Genomic DNA, 19,105 nt, shown 5'->3' on the forward strand with positions numbered 1-19,105 from the left:
ACTCTTTAGTTTTTCATGGTCATTGGTACTGGCTGGCTTAAGAAGTATGAGTGATGGATATGGGTGTGTCTGTCTTAACTCTAAATATTTTAAGGTTCTGGTTATTACTATTTCTTAGAAGCGTTTTACTTCAAAAATGTATTAGCCACAGACTATGGCCATTCGGTATTAAGGTTGTTATTTAAGAGAATATCCGTGTTACCATGTCATGAATTCTATTAAGAATATTAATATTCTTAACAATATTAATTGTTCCCCTCAGAGGTTGTCATTGTAATGCTTTCTAAATTTCCTTCTCACTTCAAACTGAATGTTAGTTACTTCTTTAAAGAAGACTTACTCATATTTCTAAACAAATTAGTCAAGATTTTGTTTTTAGTTACAGTCTCTCCAAGACAAAAATTAAGATTTTAAAAGGTCTGAAATATAAGTAGACTCTTCAAGAAACTCTTAAATGTCAGGTAAGCAAGGTATATATTGAAACTGTTTCACTTTGCAATAGTAAATTAGGGAAAAGGGAATTTTATTTTTAGAAAGGCTAGCATGCAACTTGTCATTTAAAAAAATCAATGGTGAGGAGCACCTGGGTGGCTCAGTTAAGTGGCCACCTTCGGCTCAGGTCATGATCTTGGGGTCCTGGGATTGAGCCCATGTTGGGCTCCCTACCTAGCAAGGAGTCGGCTTCTCCCTCTCCATCTGCCTGCTGCTCCCCCTGCTTGTGCTCTCTCTGTCTCAAACAAACAAATAAAATCAGTGATGAAACATTTAGTAAGAAAAACTGCAACAGAGTATGTAAATATAATAGTATTATATGAATATAAATAAAATAGTATCAGATAAAAATGATCATTCTAAAATTGTGTTTATTAAATGTTTGTTTTGTTACATGCCCAATTAGATCATTTTAATTTAAATCCAACAAACTGGTCAAGGAATGACGTCTTCCTCTTCTGACTTCCCATGGTAGTTCATTTCTTTATCAGTTTTTGAACTATTAATGCAGTTTTGTGTTGTCAGGTATCTGTCAATCTTTGCAGTGATTTGTGAGGTGTAGGATTCTGCCTGTTCCTAGGAAGGCTACAACATAAATCTCATGGGCCTCAGTTACTATTGAATGAAAGATCATAGATGGTTCAGGATATAAAAATAGAAAAGAATCACATAGAACTTGTATTCCCAGTCTAGAATTCTTTATTCTTTGTATTTATTTATTTGTTTGAGACAGAGAGTAAGAGAGAGAGAGAGCACAAGTGAGGAGAGGAGCAGAGGGAGAGGGAGAAGGATGTTCCCCACCGAGCAGGGAGCCCCATGTGGGGCTCGATCCCAGGATCCTGGGATCAGGACCTGAGCCGGAGACAGACGCTTAAGCTAACCAACTGAGGCCCTCAAGCACCTCTAGAATTTTTTATTCCTGTATGCAAGGCATTTTTGGAAAAGAATAGGGATGAATAAAGGGAGTAAGATAGCTTTTAGATTATATTTATATTTATAGTGCTTCCCAAGAAACTGGTTGTTTCACTTTGCATATCAACCTCTCCATCACTGTCTGAATTACAGCTGTATCTCATTCTCATCCTTTGGCCTACTCTTCCTCCCCGGTTCTGTAGCATGTTTCCGCCTGGCCCCTAGGCAAGTCACAGCCTTGGGGATGATAGCCGGGAGCACCAAGGGGAGTAGTGTAGAGAGGATCAAGTCACCACTGTATGCTCGTGCAGGGCTTTGGACAGAGCAAATGTCCAGGACTTTTTAAAGTTTGGTTTTGCTTGAGGCCACTTCCATACCATTTACTTAAAATTTTTACCAAAATAAATATTATCCCTTATTCCCCTAGCCTTTTCACTCCTTCACTGGCTCATTTGTGATTAAGAATTCAGCTGTTCAGGCCATGGCCCACGTTCTGAGTCAGTGGTTATTGAAGTGTTGTCTGAACCAGCAACATCAGCATTGTCTTGGAAATGCCTTGACATCCAGATTCTTGGGATCCACCCCACATCTGCTACATCAGACATTCCAGGGGTAGCGTTCTGCCTTCCCCACGATTCTGGTGCCTCCGAAAGTTTTAGAACCACTCATTTAAATAAGATTAGTCATGTGCTCAGCAGGTTACTTGAGTCAGATTTTTGTGTTTTCTAGGACATGTGGATCTAATATTTATTGGTGAGTGAACCTTTATTTTATACTTAGGCCTAACTAAGAGACAGGGGAGTTTGGTGGCAGTTACGTACCCACTGTAGGAGACTTGGAGGTGGGTACAGGGAGGCTCTCCACGTGGGTCCTGGTAACATCCAGACACTGCTGCTGCTGTAATAGCTCCTACCCTTCTCTTATGTGAAATGTTTGATTTTGACTAAGTTCCCGTAGTCATTATAGATATATTGCTTTTCAGAGGTTACTAAGAAATTTGGAATCTTAATGCATCTTAATCCTCCTGAACCTGTTAAAGTGAGCTTCATGTTGTTTTGTTTTGTTTTTTACTATAGCAGCTGGCAAGGTGACATATTTAGACTTAGTAACCCTAGTAATAATAAAAAAGATGAACTTAGGGACGTATCTATAATGGCAAACTGAATACCTCGAATTTTCAAATTATTGGAACAAGTAAAAAAGATCCTTGTAGTTTTAAAACTCCTTAGGCTTAATAGCATTTGCTTTTATCCTATGAATAGCACAGAGTGTTGTGTAGGTTTAATTGTCCTTTTAAAACAAAAAAGGAATTTTTTTCCTCTGTAGACTAAATGAAAATTACGCCTTGCAATGTCATGCTAATAAGTTTAGGTGGCAAATGGCAGGCTAAACTAGTATTTGCAGTATATGGTGTTAATCAACTCAATATTAAAAGAGCACATGCTAACCTAAGAAAAAAATATAAACTGGAAAAATGGGAAAAGCTCATGAATGGGAAGATTAAGAGATATGAATGATCCACACACGAACAAATGTCAACCTGGCAAACATTAAAAAAGAAAGTTACTGCCCAGTGTTGACCCACATTTGGTGGAGCGGGCACACTTCTTTAGCAGGGAGCTGAGGGGGCGTGTTTGCTCCTTGTGGAAGCACATTCGGAGACCTTGGTGTCTTACAGCGCTACGCGTGTGTTCTTTCATGGGTCGGGAGGCCAGAAGTCTGATGTGGGTCTCCCTGGGCTGGAGTTGGGGAGGGGTGGGGGTGGTGGGCTGCGGTCCTTTTTGGAGCCTTTTAGGGAAGATCTCTGCTTGCACAGGATCCTGGGCTCGGTCCAGTGCTCTGTTTCACAGTCTTGAAATTGTAGTGGGTCCTGCAAATTCTGTCTCCTTCTCCCTCTTGCTCGCTCTTCCTTGCCTTGAGCCTGTTTTCGGCCTGATTCTAACCTCGCTTTCCTTGGTTTCTTCGGCTTTGGGCCTTGCGTAGCTCTCGCCTGCCCTGCCGGTGTGACTGGAGCCTGCCCGTTCTCAGCCCTGCCTGATCCACTTTGGCTCCTCCCTACCCGAGCAGTTCTGTTTTCCTTTTCCCTTTTGAACAGAACTATCTGTTCTTTTTTCACCTCACATCTCAGGGTGTCTTTGCCTTGAAGGAGTTTTGTTTCTCTGACAAGATTGCATCATTGAGTCATGCATATCCTTCTGTAGTTCACGATTTTAATGTCACTGCTCTAAGAGCTGCCTTTTGCACACCTCACCAGCACGCTCTTGTCTGCTCGCTTTGCCCCGGTTTGCCGTGGTCTGATTCTCATATAAGCAAACTGTGTGTGCGCGCGTATGTGTGTATCTATGTGTGCGTGCGTGTTTGCACACCCACGTGTAGCACACGTGTGGTGTCACTCTTCTCCCTCTCTTTTGTGCTAAAGGAGAAGTTTGGGCCCCTGTCATTTTCCTATTTGACTCCACCTGTTCTGAAGAGGTCTGTTCCCTTCCAGTTTCCCAGTGACCTCTCTCTTAGCGGCATCCGTTTGTTGGACGGTAAGGGGGTCCTGTGGTTTTCTAAGCTTGGAAGAGCAACAGACTGGGCGTTAATAAACACATGCAGGACGGAGTGGGCTGTTGGTGTTTTCTCACCTCACTTCACCCCTTCTGTAAGCTTCCATTCCCACCCCTCCTCAGAAAGTACTCCTCCAGGTAACAGGTGACCTTTGTTTGGCCAGGGGGCCACTTCTCAGTTCTGGATCTTTCCGTGTCTTTCGTTGACTAGTTCCTTCTTGAGATGCTTTCTTCCCAGGGCCTCTGTGCCAGCCCATTCTCCTTGTTTTTCTCCTCCTCTTTGGCTGTTCTCTTTCAAGAGCTGGAAGATAAAAGGTGGGAGCTGCAGAATGTGGGTCGGATCGAGAAAATGTGTCGGGGCACTCGAGCTGCTCCTGGCACATTCTGCAGTGAGAAGATTTGTTTTTTCCTTAGCTTTTCTTACATATTAATGATGGGCATGTCTTATTCATCTGTCACAAAACTGATTTTTCTGTCTTTCAGCATAATTTTTTAAAATACTGCTTTGTCTTTCTGTCTTCTCACTAACTTAATGAATTCTAGTAAGTGTTCTTACTGAATACCACAGAGTGATTCTGTGGAGCTTTGGACTTAATAAAATTGGGTGAGCTCCAAAAGCAAAGAAGGATGTATTAACTAATTTAATCGACAAATGAATGTTTCCCAGCCTTGTATACTATTCAGCTTTTTGTCATAAGTTTTTGAATAAATTAAGCTGCTTCTGCCCTGGGGACTTCAGTCAGATATGTGGTTGTGGGAATCTTCTTCTTTCCCACACCGCTTTGCATTTTAAAAATTCTTCTGCAGGAGGATCCCAACATACTATAGCTGTTCTTCCTTGTGCAGCTGATTTTCCCTGGAGAGAGGCAGGAGAAGATCCAAATTAACTTTTGTCTAGTCTGTTTTCATGTTACTTCAGAAAGCTACTCTGTTCTGTTACACGGTCAGTAAATATTCTAATCAAGAGAAAGAGAGGCCGTGGGGAGTATGAACAGTAGTGGGACACTCAATGGATGTGATTGATTATCCTGTATAAAGTACAGTGTTTTCTCAATTACAGAAACTTTGAGAAGTATATACAATGTGTGTGTGTGTGTCTGTGTCTGTGTCTCAGATATACCCAAGAGAACAGAGAGCCTGTGTTCATGCAGAAATTCGTTGAGCCCTTACAGTTCCTATGAATGTTCACAGCAGCGTTATGTATAGTAGCCAAAGGTTGACAACAACTCCAGGGTTATCATCCAAGCAGCAGATAAACCGAGTGTAGCCGAGCCATACAGCGGAGCATTACTCAGCCACGGAAAGTAAGGAAGCACTGATCCCTGCCCTAGCAGGGATGAGCCTCAGAAACACTGTGCTCAGTGAAAGAAGCCAGGCACGAAGGGCCACAGTACTGGGACCGCATTTGTGCGGACTGTCCAGAACAGGCAGGCCCAGGCAAGGAGAGCCCTCCGTATCTGCAGAAGGGCCGGGGCGTCTGTCTGGAGGGACGGACATGGTCTGGAATTTGATGGTGGTGATGGTGGCTCAGCTTTGTGAAGCTACTAAGAACCACTGAATCGCAGTTTGGAATGATGAATTTTATGGCATGTAAATGGTATCTCAGTTTAATTTTAAAACAACAACAACGACAGTGTTCTAAGCATCAAGCCCAGTGTGCCACATGAACTAGACCACAGCAGCTCTTCCCTTGGGCACTCGATGTGGCTGGGGTCTTTCAGGTACTGCCTCCCTCCTGCGTCCCTATTTGAATAGAAATAAAATTAAATCGTGGACTAGGAGTCCGAATTACATATCGTACTCCTGAATCTGCAGTGACCCTGGGCAGGATGATGCAGCCTTGATTCTGTGGCCAGAGATAAGGATGGTAGTACCTGCCTGTGCCCGGGGTTAGCAGATTGAAGGGTTTCTGATAGGTCATAAGCTTCCTGAGGGCCAGTGTTCTAACAGCTTTCCCCAGCGTCTCGTACCTGAGATGTTTAATAAATATGTAATAAATGAATGTTGATTTAAATATATCAAGTCTTAATTAAGAGTGCTTTCTAAACCTCAAGCCCTGTCCATGTATATGAGATATAGCTTTAATATATTTAATATATTGTGGTCTATTCCTAGAAATTTAAAGACAGTCTGGATATTATATTCTGCTGAGATGTTTTGTAATTAACTCATGGCCACAACCTCTCTTTTAGGCTTTGCAGTATTAAAGCATGTGCTGACACCAAGAATAAAGGCAACTCACGTTGCTTTTGACTCTATGAAGAATTATTTAGATGCGGTCTATGATGTGACAGTGGCTTTTGAAGGGACTATTGATGATAAAGGACAGCGGAAAGAAGCCCCGTCCATGGCCGGTGAGTTGATATTTTCAGTGACGTCCTATATTGGCGAGTGTGTCATTAGTCTCTTCAGCGGGTACATGTACTTCATAATATTTACTTGATGTATTTCCCAAGTGTATGCTTGATCTGTTTTCCAGGTATTTTTTAACTAATCCATAACAGTTTGAATTTTACAAGTCTTTCCTGGTTGCCACAGTAGTCCTTCGGACTTCCCCATTATCATCAGCTCAGTTTCCTTCTGCCCCGAGTTGGCACGTGAGGACGGGAGACTGCAGACATCAGAGAGCGGGATGGGGAGGAGAGTGCTAAGCCAGCCGTGTGGAGGTCTGCGGATGGCCAGCGCCACCTTTGTGTGGACTTGTGAAATTTAGTATCTCTTTGGCAAGAAGAAACAGTTAAATATGACTCTCTCTTTTTTCAAACCTGTGCTGGGGTTGTTGTGGGGTTTTTGTTTTTTTGTTTGTTTTGGTTTTTAAGTAGGCTCCATACCCAGCGTGGAGCCCAGCAAAGGGCCTGAACCCACGACTTGTGACTGAGACCTGAGTTGAGATCAAGAGTTTGACAGTTAACTGACAGAGCCACGCAGACATTCTAACCTATGTTGGGTTTTAAAGACTTTTTAGCTGTTGCCTATATATATGTCAGATGTAACAAGAAAAAATAGAATTTTAAGTGGGCAGAATATTTTAATTAAATATAACCAAAAAGACACTCTTGACTGGTAGAGAAATTTAAATACAGGATTAGGCAAACAAGGAAATGGGAAGTGTTGCCTTACCGAAGTGTCCATTCGAGCTGTGATCGAGAGAGCGAACCCGAACTTTGTATGTCACATGTGATACACAAACACTTGTGTTGAAGAGTGAAATACCAGGCCTGTCAAGTGTGTGTGTCAGTGGGACCTCCTGATGACTGATGTCCAAAATACGTCCAGAAGACATAGAGAGTAGCTTCCCAGAGCAGGAAGTTGGGAGAGAGGTACCGAAGGATGAAGCACTAACTGGAGGTGAATGGGGTGAAATCGGTCACAGTGACTGGAAGTACAAATCTGAAGTAGTAGACTGATCGCTCTCACATTGCCTTTGACACAGAGCAGTTGTCATGTAGGAAGCTGAAGGTTTTTTTCACTTTTTTTTTCTTTAAATATTTTATTTATTTATTTGACAGAGATCACAAGTAGGCAGAGGCAGTCAGAGAGAGGGGGGGGAAGCAGGCTCCCCGCTGAGCAGAGAGCCCGATGCGGGGCTCGATCCCATGACCCCGGGATCATGACCTGAGCTGAAGGCAGGGGCTTTAACCCACTGAGCCACCCAGGCGCTCCAATTTGTTTCACTTTAAATGAAAATTTTTGGAACATATCCTACATCAGATAGTTTAAAAACCACAACTGTATAAAATGCACAGTGAAATGGCTGGCTTTCCAGCACAGCCCCCTTCGCCTGGGTCCACCTTCCCTTCCCCTGCCCAGAGGTGACCACTTTTCATAAGTGTTTGTGTATCACATGTGCAAAATTAAATCTATATTCTTAACTCTAGAAATTCTTCCCTTCTTGTCAAAAAGTCAATATTTTTCTTTTTTTTACCATCAGAGGAGTCATTGACCTATTTTTACATTTGAAAACACATTCATTTAGTTCAACAATATTATCACTAGTTTATCTTTAAAAAAAAACAAAGATTGATTGAGCATTGTTTTATTGTTTAGGAGAAGCAGATCTAACCGTTTATGAGAACCTTCGCAGACTGCTTTCATTATGCCGCTGTCCCGTCATAAGGAACTCCTGGCTTTGGCAGTGCTCACAGGCCAAGTCCCGCCCTCTGTAGCCTGCCCTGCGAGGAGTCTGTATCCTAGCTGTCCACGCTCTTCCACTCCACTGCCTTCTGGAATGGAAGGCTGTGTGAGGGCCAGGACGAAACCCCTCTCCTCTGGTGCCCCCCCCAACTTGGCTGTTACCACAACATTCCTCTTCCCTCACTCATTTGCTTTCTCTTGCTTTAGAGGTCCTGTGGCACTAAGTGCTTAAGCCACAAGGTTGGCGCTCAGCATATGGCAATCGCTTACCTTCCCCCATGGGTGCGCAGCCTTGAGGAGGAAACCGCGTTAGAGCTGCGTTGTCTACATTGCAGCCCAGCACCGCTCCTACTGCTCTGCTTCCTCTACTGCATACACATTAGTGCCAGTGGCTTTGTGTTTTCCTTACAAATTGTCTCTTTGAGAAGGTTGGCCTTTCTAACTATCACACCCCGAAGCCATGTGAAAAGTAAATCTGTCATTTCAGTCAGTTAAGGGTGAATATTTCCACAAGGAAGAATATACCAGAGTAAAATCAAAAGACTGAAGACAAACTGGGAAAATATTTGCAGCTTAGATCACAGGAAAAAAGTTGGTTTTCTTGATGTAGAAAGTGCTTCTACAAATTGAGAAGAAGGTGATCAGTAACTCAGTAGTAGGTTACAGAAAAAAATGCTCCATCTCATTCATAGTAAGAAAAATACAAATTAAGATTTTTAGCGAGGTATCATCTTTACTATCAGATTGGCAAAAATCCCAGTATCGGGTTTGGTAACAGGCCCATGGATGAAACTCAAGTACAAGAGTCACGTCTGTACTTTGCTCTTTGGGGTGCAGGGCTGTGCAGCCTCCGCAGAAGCCGCCCTGGCAGGGTCTGCCAGCTCCACAAATGCATGGACATCGCCACTGCTGCCAGTGTGCCTGTGCACGTGAGAGGCGACATCTGGTTTTCCGTGTCACATGTTGATTTTAATTGTGAGTTTGGGACCTGTGGCTTGAAAATCCCCACTCTCATTATTATATAAATTGATTGCTATTCTGCTCAACTTTTAATTAGAATAGATTAAGATGCACTTTAAATTGATGATGTACGTTGAGTTAGGTATAAAATTCCATAAGTTAGAGTATCATAAGTACTTGGTGGTTCCGTGTGATAAGTATTAAATAGTATCTCCATACATACTATCACTTAGTATTCATATTTGATAGCCCAGTTAAAAAAACATTATTTCCATAGTTGCTAGATTGTGCTTTAATATGCCACAGGCCAGTCTTTCTCAAAGCGTACTGAGTTGCATTATACTCCAAAAGTATTGCAGTTCCCTCCGAGTCACCTAGGACGACTGCTGACTGCGCAGGCCTCTGCTCACCCTAGACTGCTAGTGTGGATTGGCTGCAAGGGACGGCAGAACCTGCAGGGTTAATGAACTGTTGTGATCACGAGTCTTACAGTTTGGGCCTTAATGAGGCCTCATGTTAGAGAGCTAGTCAGCAGGTAGTGTCCCTGGTGCTTCCCGTTTTGTGGTGTCTTTGTTATAAGGTGAATACTGATCGCAGCCCACCTGGCTGTGTGCTTTGTGATTCATCTGGGCTTGTTATAAGGGTCTTTGTCTTCCCTGAACAGTGTTCACTAGGCAGAGGAGAGACAGGCCAGTCTCATTATAGACTTACTTAAAATCCTTTTCTATAGTAGGAGGTATACCACAATAAATTGTGAAGTTAAAGATAACGTTTGATGTTCTGTTTAACCACTTAGTATGGTGCTAGGCTGCTTCTTCCTATTAACATTTTCTTATATGAAAATAAAACTTACTGGGAGGGGAAAATTACAGGTAGTCCAAAAGAAGAAGGAAGAAACTCCACAGGCTGACCTGTCCAGATGCAGTTAACAATTTGAATATTTTCCTCAAAATCTTCCTTTTTATAAAGTCACTGTATTGGAGTATGTGCCTTTGGATATTTTTAGATAAGGTCATTTGTATATATTGTTTTCTTTATGTCCTGCTTTTAGTCATAAACATCTTTATCTGTCAGTAGATACACTTCTAGAATGTCTTAAAAATGCTACATGATGTCCATTGATGTGAGGGTATACTGGCTTATCTACCTAGTTTTCTACTCCTGGATTTATGTCATTTTTCCCCAGAGGCAAAGGGCGGGTTACGAGCCAGCAGTGTGGGAGCCAGGTGAGGCCCAGGTGTGTGGAGGTTGTCCCCATGCGGCACATGGACATTCTCTGCTCCTGCTGTTGGAGCTCTGCTTTTCTCTCCTGTCTCCACCTTGCCTGGCTCCCCAGGCACAGACCGAGTGGAACTTAGTTTCTCCAGAGACTAGTCCTTGTGACAGGTATGAATACTTGAAAGACTCCTATTACCCTAGCATATATGTCCTCTAGGGCTCTATGAGGGCTCCACTGGGAAAGTTCTAATTGGAAAAAAATGATACCTTGGAGCACCTGGTTGGCGGGTCCTGCTTCTCCCTCCCTCACTCCCCTTCCAGCCCCGCCTCATGTTCTCACTCCCTCCTAAAAAAATCTTTAAAAAACGTTATACCTTAATTAAAATATTTTTTCCATATATTTCTGAATAGTATGGGAAAATTTTTGCTTATACAATAAAATAAGCACCAACTAATGTAGTTTTTACAAGTATAGAGACACGAGCTTTATTAAATTTGGAAGAAAACATTTATGTCACTTCTTTCTTGTCTCCTGAAAGTCTTTCAGTGTTTTTCTGATGATTCTCTCCTAGTTTCCATTTGGGTCCCCACCCCAAGAACTGGGCTGTTGGGGTTCCATGGCCGTCCGTGCTGGGTCTTGGTCCTCTCCAAGCCCGCCAAGGGTAGTAGCACTTGCCTACACAGACTCCTGCAGGTCGAATGAAATAGTGTAGACGACACTGGATTGTAAACACCAGGGTACCATGTAGATTTTACTCCCATATGAATTTGGGAGTCCTTCTCAGTATCCCTGTATCTTCCATCCTTAGCTGATGTCTCGCGAGAGACACTGCTACACTTCCCAGGCACCACAATTACAAGTTCAAGGCTGCTCACCTTTTTTTTAAATTTATTTTTTATAAACATATATTTTTATCCCCAGGGGTACAGGTCTGTGAATCGCCAGGTTTACACACTTCACAGCACTCACCATAGCACATACCCTCCCCAATGTCTATAACCCCACCCCTCTTCTCCCAACCCCCTCCCCCCAAGGCTGCTCACGTTTATCTCCAGCCTGCGGCCATGCGTATCCCTGCCGCATCAGGGCTAACTACGGGTTGGCCTACCGTTGCATGACGGCGATGCTGAGCAGGGGATGTAGATGATTAGGTGAAGGTTGGGGTCTTGGTATCAGGCGCTGCATTTTTATGGATCAGAAATACAAATGAGAGGGCAAGATGAGAAGTAATGTGCAGCCAGAAAGTTGGAATCGCCGACTTGTAGGGCGTACGGTGTGCTGGTGCTGCTCACAGCGCTCGGCATCCAGACTCCTCACGGCGGCCCCATCAGACCAGCGCTGCTCCCTCATCTCTGTCTTGCGGACTGGGAGACAGGCACCGACTGCGAGCCGCTCTGCCCGGGGCTGACCAGGGAGCGGGACCCAGCCTGCCTGGCTCCCTATCCGTGCTCTGAGCCTCTGTGCGGCTCTGCCGCTGAGATCCTTCGACTACATAAATGAGAGCGGAACCTGAGAAAGCAAGGACAACACCTCTGCAGAGTCGGGTCTTCCCCCTGTGCTTTTTGTGCCTTTATCTTCAAAGCCAGTTCACTCCTGAAAGTATATAACAGGACAGTTTTGATGCTGGAGATGCCTCGTGCTATTAAGGCTTGACACCGGTGGTTAAGAACCATCATAGAGAATCTGGAGCGAAAAAGAGATAGATGCCTGTGGGGTCCCAAGACTCCTATTGAAGCAGAAACGTCCTTCAGCTGCAGACCATGTGAGTCGCCACTTCTTGGAACCCTGTCTTCGAACGCATTTCAACTCGAGAAAACAGGTCTAAGTCTCCTTGCATCGTCGTCTCCTTCGAAAGCTCTTCGGACCTTCTCCTCATTGTCCAGGGAATTTAATCTATTCGTGATCTCAGCTCTTCACCGAAAGGCATCCATGAGAAGAGGAATTTCCCAGCTCCGAGTCCTTGTCTTGGAATCAAGCCTGGCCTCATGGCTTGTGCGGCGCAGGCTGAGAAAGAACTGCCTGCTTTGTTCAAATGAGCGTGTCTTAGGAACTGTAGTCACTTCAAAGCTCGTAGCTATTCCACAGAAAGAATTTGGTTCCTAAACCGAGTATGAATGTGAAAATATGGCAAAGGCAGGAGAGCTGGGGGTACCAGTGAGTAGAAACCAACATCAAGTCCTGGAGGAGTGGAGCTCTCTTTCCCACGTCTGTGCTGGGTGTGTGACCCTCCGGGACAGGCTGACATACCCGGCCAAGGCACTAGGGACTCAGGGGGTTAAGTGCCTCGTGCTGCCAGTGCTCTGGCAGAGTGAACCTGCCAGACTTCACCTCTGCCCTTCGGGGACTCACAGTCTAGTGGGAACAGCAGTGACAGTGTGTGACGAGTGATACACTTGGACGCAGCAACATGGTGTGCTCATGCAGGTGATTAGTGAGCCTGAGGGTGGTTGGCATTTGGGGACAAGTTTCTATTCCTGGGCCACGTACGGACTGGAAGGCTTGTGTATGCAGAGTAACATTTGGTACTTTTGATTTAACTGAATGACTTCAGGTAATTGTGGTAGACTAGGACATTATAGCACTCTTCTACTTCAGCTTGAAACCTAAAACCATCAGTATATATTTCTTTTTTCTATTAACTTTTTTCTTTTTTAAGCTTAAGAATCTGCTTTTTCATCTTTTAAAAATATATTTTACCTCATTTTCAGTTGTTTTATATAACGATGAGTTGTAAAATAACGAAAAATGAATTTTCTTGTTTCTTGTTAGAATTTCTTTGCAAAGAATGTCCAAAAATTCATATTCACATTGATCGTATAGACAAAAAAGATGTCCCAGAAGAACAAGCATTTATGAGGAGATGGCTTCATGAGCGTTTTGAAATTAAAGATAAGTGAGTAACAGTTCTCCTACTTCAAAAACTTGGGTTTGGCTACATTTCAGTGTAGTAAATAAACAATTTTAAACTAATGTATGTTTTTTGTAAACTCAAGTCCAGTCTGTTCATGTTTTAAATCTTACTGTTTTGTTGTCTGTGAAAGAACTTGTTTTAGGAGGCCTTCCTGTTTTCATTCTCAATATTTTCTAGAGGTACTCTGTGGTACGATATAAAATTAGAAAACACACACACACACACACACACAGCTTTTCACTGTGAGATGCCCCACGTCTGCATTCCCGGGTCAGGCAAAGTGGTGTTGTGTTTGAGAACTAGCTGGCAGGCCTGCGGTGCCCAGAGAGCGAGGCTGTGGGATAGAGCATTGTGTCCGGGGTACGTGTAGAAATGACATGGGTTTACTTGCTGGAAGAAGGACCAGGTGACATTCTGACCAGAATGTCTTTTGCTGTTAGTGTTTTGGGGCCTAAACAGTTTCTGGGGTTGAGCTTGTGTCCATCTGTGCTATTCACATCACTTCAGAGCAAGACAGTGGTGTGGACCCTTGTTGAGCGTTGGCTGCCGGTGAATTACGGGTGTATTTAGACACCGCCTGGGTGAGGCACGGCTTAATGAGGTCGAACCGAGGGAGAGAGCGTGAAGTTCTGCTTACCCAAGAGCAAATCTGGAAGGGCCAGGGGCCCTCTGTAGGGGATGATAGACCCCCTTGGATTTAATACAGTTTTCTAAAGGAAAAAATTTTAGAATTTTCTTCTCTTTTTAGGAAGATAAAAAGTGGATGTCAGGTTTTGATATGATGCTTAGAAACTGAATTCTCTTGGATGCAAACTTTAGGATATATTCTTTGTTGTTTGTTTGGTGTCAGTGGGAGTTTTATCCTTTGGTGCATATCCTGTTTTTTGAAAGATATGTTTTAAACATCTCTACTTTTTACCCTCTTTTTGAAAAAAACAGATCCATTAGTTATAGTATGTATGGTTTACTAAAACCCCAACTGTGGCCTTTTTACAGACTCAGAAGTAAGATTTCCAAAATTAGGCTTGTGTTCAGAAATTTGACCTGTGTTTTCGTGAGGCGGGCTCCACCCTTCCTGGCCGCCCACTTCCCGGACCGCCCTCACAGCCAGCATTCCTCCTCAGAAATTTGACCTGTGTTTTATTCTCCTGATACGCTTCTCAGCAGACTGCTCTGGTCCCCCTTTCTTTGTTGTATTACAATAAAATTATTTCCTCAGTTAACCCTTTTGAGTTAACTTTAGAAAATGAAAATTATTAAAAGTGTGCTGCATTGAAAATGAAACTTTATAAAGTTTATGGACAAGTAGCTACATTCCCTTATTTCGTGTCCCATCAGTTGTACGTGACGGAATTTATACCACCAGCCATTCACTGTCACCCACATGGGTTACAGAAGAAATTTCAAAAGTAAAATATGTGTGTTTTGACATGAAAATCAGTTCTCAGAAAAAACCCCCCGAACAATACGCTTAACATCCAATGTATTCATGTTATAGGCGCTAATACATACTTAGAATGAGCCTGGACCTTTTAAAACAGTGGTTATCTCTGAGGAGTGTGTTAAGGTAGTAGAAGGGTTTTCTGCTTTGTATTTGTGTTTGAGAGTTTTTTGCTGAGTCTCTCCTGCTGTTATAACTTTACATTTTTTAAATAAGATAGGAAAATGAATTAACTGTGCCATTTTTTCCTTCTTATACCTATTTTTATAATCCCATGCAAATAAGGGCTTTTTGAGGGAAACTCCATTATACGTTATAAGAACTGCTGATCTTCTCTTTGACTTCTGATGGATTGGGAGCCACAGGAGGGAGGAGTGGAGACGGGGGGAAGGTGGAGACGAAGTGGGGTTGGTTATTACCCATGTGTGAGTGAGTCTGGTGCTTGCAAAATTATTAAAAATCTGAAGTTTAAAAAAATCATCCCCACAAAATTACTTAAAACTATCTTTTTTAAAAAATGGCATATAATACAATTCATCACTAATCATGAACATATAAAGCTATTTTCAAAGTCTAGAAAGCCCAATTAAATCAAGTCTCTAGGTATTTCCTTATCCCAAGGACCTTTAGCTTCTCCAGCATGTAATAGGCAAACAGAGCTATTTGTTAAATTAGAATATTAAATGACCAAACCTGAAACTTTAATTTTTTTTTTTTCCCATTCTGGCCATAGGTTGCTTATAGAATTTTATGATTCAGTGGATCCAGAAAGAAGAAACAAATTTCCTGGAGAAAGTGTTAATTCTAAATTAAGTCTCAAGAAGACTTTACCATCATTATTGATCTTAAGTGGTTTGACTGCTGGTATGCTTATGACCGAGGCTGGAAGGAAACTCTATGTAAGAACGTGGATTTATGGAACCTTAATTGGCTGCTTGTGGGTTAGTATAAAAGCTTGAGAAGTAGCTGTCTGCAGGCAGTGGGATGTGCTCCGTGGTTCAGTGTTGGCAGCCACACCTTCCGTCAAATTGTTTCCTGATTTTAATAAGAAGTGTAAATAAAGCCTTGTTGATTGAACATTGGGTAAAATAGAATTTCTGATTAAAGCCGGCATGCAGATGGTCTTGGGCAAGCATACATGGTTTTACAACTTTAGAACAGAAGCTGCTGGAAAGGGGAAAGCTAAACAGTTTATGCTATACTTGGCATTTCCTATGAACTAATGTCATCTTCAGAAGACTATTAGGATTGTATAATTTGTTATTGTTTTGTAATTCAGATAGCTGCATTCATGAACATTAATTCGGGTATATTTCACTGTATTTGTTACTTTTAGTTTTTTACAACTTTGACTAGTCCAGCATTTATCACTAAAGTATTTAGTATCTTGGAGCTATGTAATATTTTGCTTTCTGCTTAATTTCTCCAAGTGAGTGAAAGAAATTGTATGTAAGTATCAAGAGAGATACCAAGGAAAAGGGCAAGAAATTGTCCATGGGGAGGAAGCTCTGGTTAGCGCATGCTTTTGTTGTACTGCATTATTAGCTGATTTTACTTTATATTTGCAGAGTAATTAACATTTCTAATATTTATTGAAACAGCTAAATTTGCACACCCTGTATTGTCTACAAAAGAATAATGTATAAAATATGAGAATTAAGTTTAAGTTAGAATCGTGACCCTGATTCACTGTAGCAGAACTTTACATTGCCCGGCTTTTTGAAGAGTTAAGCTAAGCTCTTAGTACTTCCCAACATCTGTGCCATAACTACTTGAAAACCTTCAGGTTTCCTATTATTTTTTATATCAAAATAATCAGTGTGAACCTTTGTTGGACCTGAGTCCACAGATATTTGAGGTGATGGGAGCCTCCAGACGTCTGACTAGATTTACTAGCACGTGCCTTTGCTTGTTACTCTTGAGTTTAGCACAACATTTAGTTCGGAAGTCGTTTTTTTTTTTTTTTCACGTCATCACAGTCAGTTTCCACTGTGTTTGGATTCTCTTCCTTTGGACGACTGTCCGCGTGCTGCCCCGTGCCTGGCACAGGACACACGCAGGAGGGCTCTGAGCCAGCCAGTGTCTGTCCCGCCACAGGGCGGGCCCGTGGGAGCTCTCATGAGCGGCCCTGCTGGCTGCGCCACAGGCGGTTGGCGCTGGTCTCATGTCAAGAGATTGACCTTCCACGGGCCAGGAAGATTGAATCCATCACCTGAATGAATTTGTTTAGTTCTCAGTACTTTTAATGGGGCTACACAGTTAATCCATATCACCTCCGAACAAGAGCGCTGTTTCAGGAAACAGATCACCCGATTCAGTTTTCATTCACGAAATAATGGATGTGCAAGAGGATGACCTTTTTTGGATCTGCTCAGTGTTGATGTTACAACTTCAGCTTGATTGCCTACCAGTCCGTTAGGATAACATTTCTGCTTCATGGATTTTTGTTGCAAAATTGTGTCTGTGCCCCAGATGAAACACACCAGCTGAATCATGATGAACAAAATGAAAATAATAAAGAAAGGAAATTTCGTCCAAGTTTTTCTCCAGACCCAGAGAGCAGGCCATGTCAGACAGCACCTTGCACCGCTGGGTAGTGTGAGTTGTCCGTGTACAATAGTGTGAGTGTGTGTACACACATCCCCACAGGACACAGCGGCCTAATTATGCACGGCAGTGTGGGTCACACTTCTGAAAATTGTTCTCATGCCAAATTGTCATTTTCTCTTACTTGTAAAGTGAAATTTAAATCCATCCCATGTCTTTGTTAATATATTTTTTTTAACAATCCTAAAGTTAGAACCTGTTTCTAATTAGATCAAAGTATATGTAAGTTGGGCAACTTACTTTGAATATCATGGATATGCTCTAAATTACAATTTTAAGTAGTAGTACATTGGAATTATGTTGATTATAACGGATTTTAAGAAGTCACAGTGAACTGCATAAGATCACTTTGAACGTCTTATTTCTTATGAACATACTTAGATTCTCATAGAAGTTCTATAAAATATATTTGTTAGTTTAAAAATTTTGTATCAAAATATTTGGAAAATTAGAAGCTTCTTTTTAACATGTGCTGATATGACTTGAATTATTATTTTCTAAAATTAAGAGCCCTGGATCTACCTGTAAATCTCTTCACATATCATTTAAGCCTATGTTTATGTTATTCTCATTATTGATTTGCAGCTTAGTTATTACTTGTTTTCTTTATAAGAATGCCATCAATGTGCATGCTTTTATGTTTTCCAGAAAAGGGTGTGTTTGGATGGAAGTAAAAGAAAAAATAAAATCTTTCACTGTCTCTCCTGTCTGTGCTATTTAACATTTTGCGACCCAGAAATTCCCCAACACTCTTCAGTTACATCCTAAGCTTTGTGACTGGCCCTACATTCTGAACGTATAAAATTACAATATTTTTTCATAAATATTGAGCAAACTTTTAAAAAAATACATTACAATACTCAAAATTGTGAAGCAATATTTTAGTTTCATTATACAAACTCGTCTATGCCTCTTACACAATGTATATCGCAAGTGTTAGTTGTTTGACAGTTCCGTAATCATTAGGGTACCTCACTGAGGCTTGTCCGGGGCCTCAACTTAGCCAGGTTGGTAAGTGAAGAACCAATCTGACTGATCCCTGCCCTGTACATACTAATGGTTTCTTTCATGTCTTCCATTCCCATGTGATTTTGTTTCCTGTACCATGGTCCCAATTTTCTGTTATTTACATATAAAGCTTTATTTTTCCTTTGCAATGTTACATGGTTTATTATTACATTCACTGAGCAGATCCGTGTCAAGAAAGTGATCTTTTAAATAGATGGACCATTATAAAAATATGGTATATATAAAATTTGCCCAACAGGTGGAGACACGAAGTAACTGCCAGATACCTATTGGACACACCTTTAGAAAGAGAAATGTTAATCATAATGATAATTCATGTGTACAATTGCAGATGTACTAATAGATTTTAACCATAATAGTATTGTTCTTGATGTATTAGATTGAAGAAAAGGCTGTCCTGGCAGATATTCCAGATACCACCTTGTAGTGAGTTACGTATCTTTGTTAAGTAGGATTTCTGGGGGGAGAGGGTGGGGTTAGAATGGTTTTTATTATGGGTTACACATAATTTTAAAGATTGGCTTACTTGGAATGTGTTACCATGTAGTATTTTGGCATTATACACAGACTAATTTAACCTAATAGTCAAACATTAGAATGAAAATTGGTACTTAGTCAAACTGACAATTTGGAAACATTCAGATATTTGATATTATATGGGTAAGCTCCTTGTAATTGAATATACAACTTTGCTCAGGTATTTTGAACTGCTAGATATACAATTACTGACTTAGTTTAGAGTAGTTATGACTCAACATTATCCCCAAGATTTCATCATTTGACACCTTTTCCAGTTTGTGGACAAGAAAGTAAATCTGTTACTTTTACCAGCTGGGGAGTTATTCTCAGAG

The 19,105-nt window shown here is 41.7% G+C and overlaps 1 protein-coding gene across 1 annotated transcript in view; it reads left to right on the forward strand.

Annotated features, from left to right (window-relative positions):
• The window catches only part of AGPAT5 (1-acylglycerol-3-phosphate O-acyltransferase 5), a 53,721-nt gene extending 35,796 nt beyond the window's left edge, over window positions 1-17,925 (forward strand). The window contains exons 6-8 of the mRNA XM_059384136.1: window positions 6,146-6,307; window positions 13,036-13,159; window positions 15,352-17,925. Coding sequence (XP_059240119.1) covers window positions 6,146-6,307; window positions 13,036-13,159; window positions 15,352-15,577 — 512 coding nt within the window. The 3' untranslated portion in view covers window positions 15,578-17,925. The remainder of the gene's footprint in view (window positions 1-6,145; window positions 6,308-13,035; window positions 13,160-15,351) is intronic.
• Window positions 17,926-19,105: the final 1,180 nt, after the last annotated feature.

This window comes from Mustela nigripes, chromosome 18 (genome assembly GCF_022355385.1).
Source record: "Mustela nigripes isolate SB6536 chromosome 18, MUSNIG.SB6536, whole genome shotgun sequence".
NCBI lineage: Eukaryota > Metazoa > Chordata > Mammalia > Carnivora > Mustelidae > Mustela > Mustela nigripes.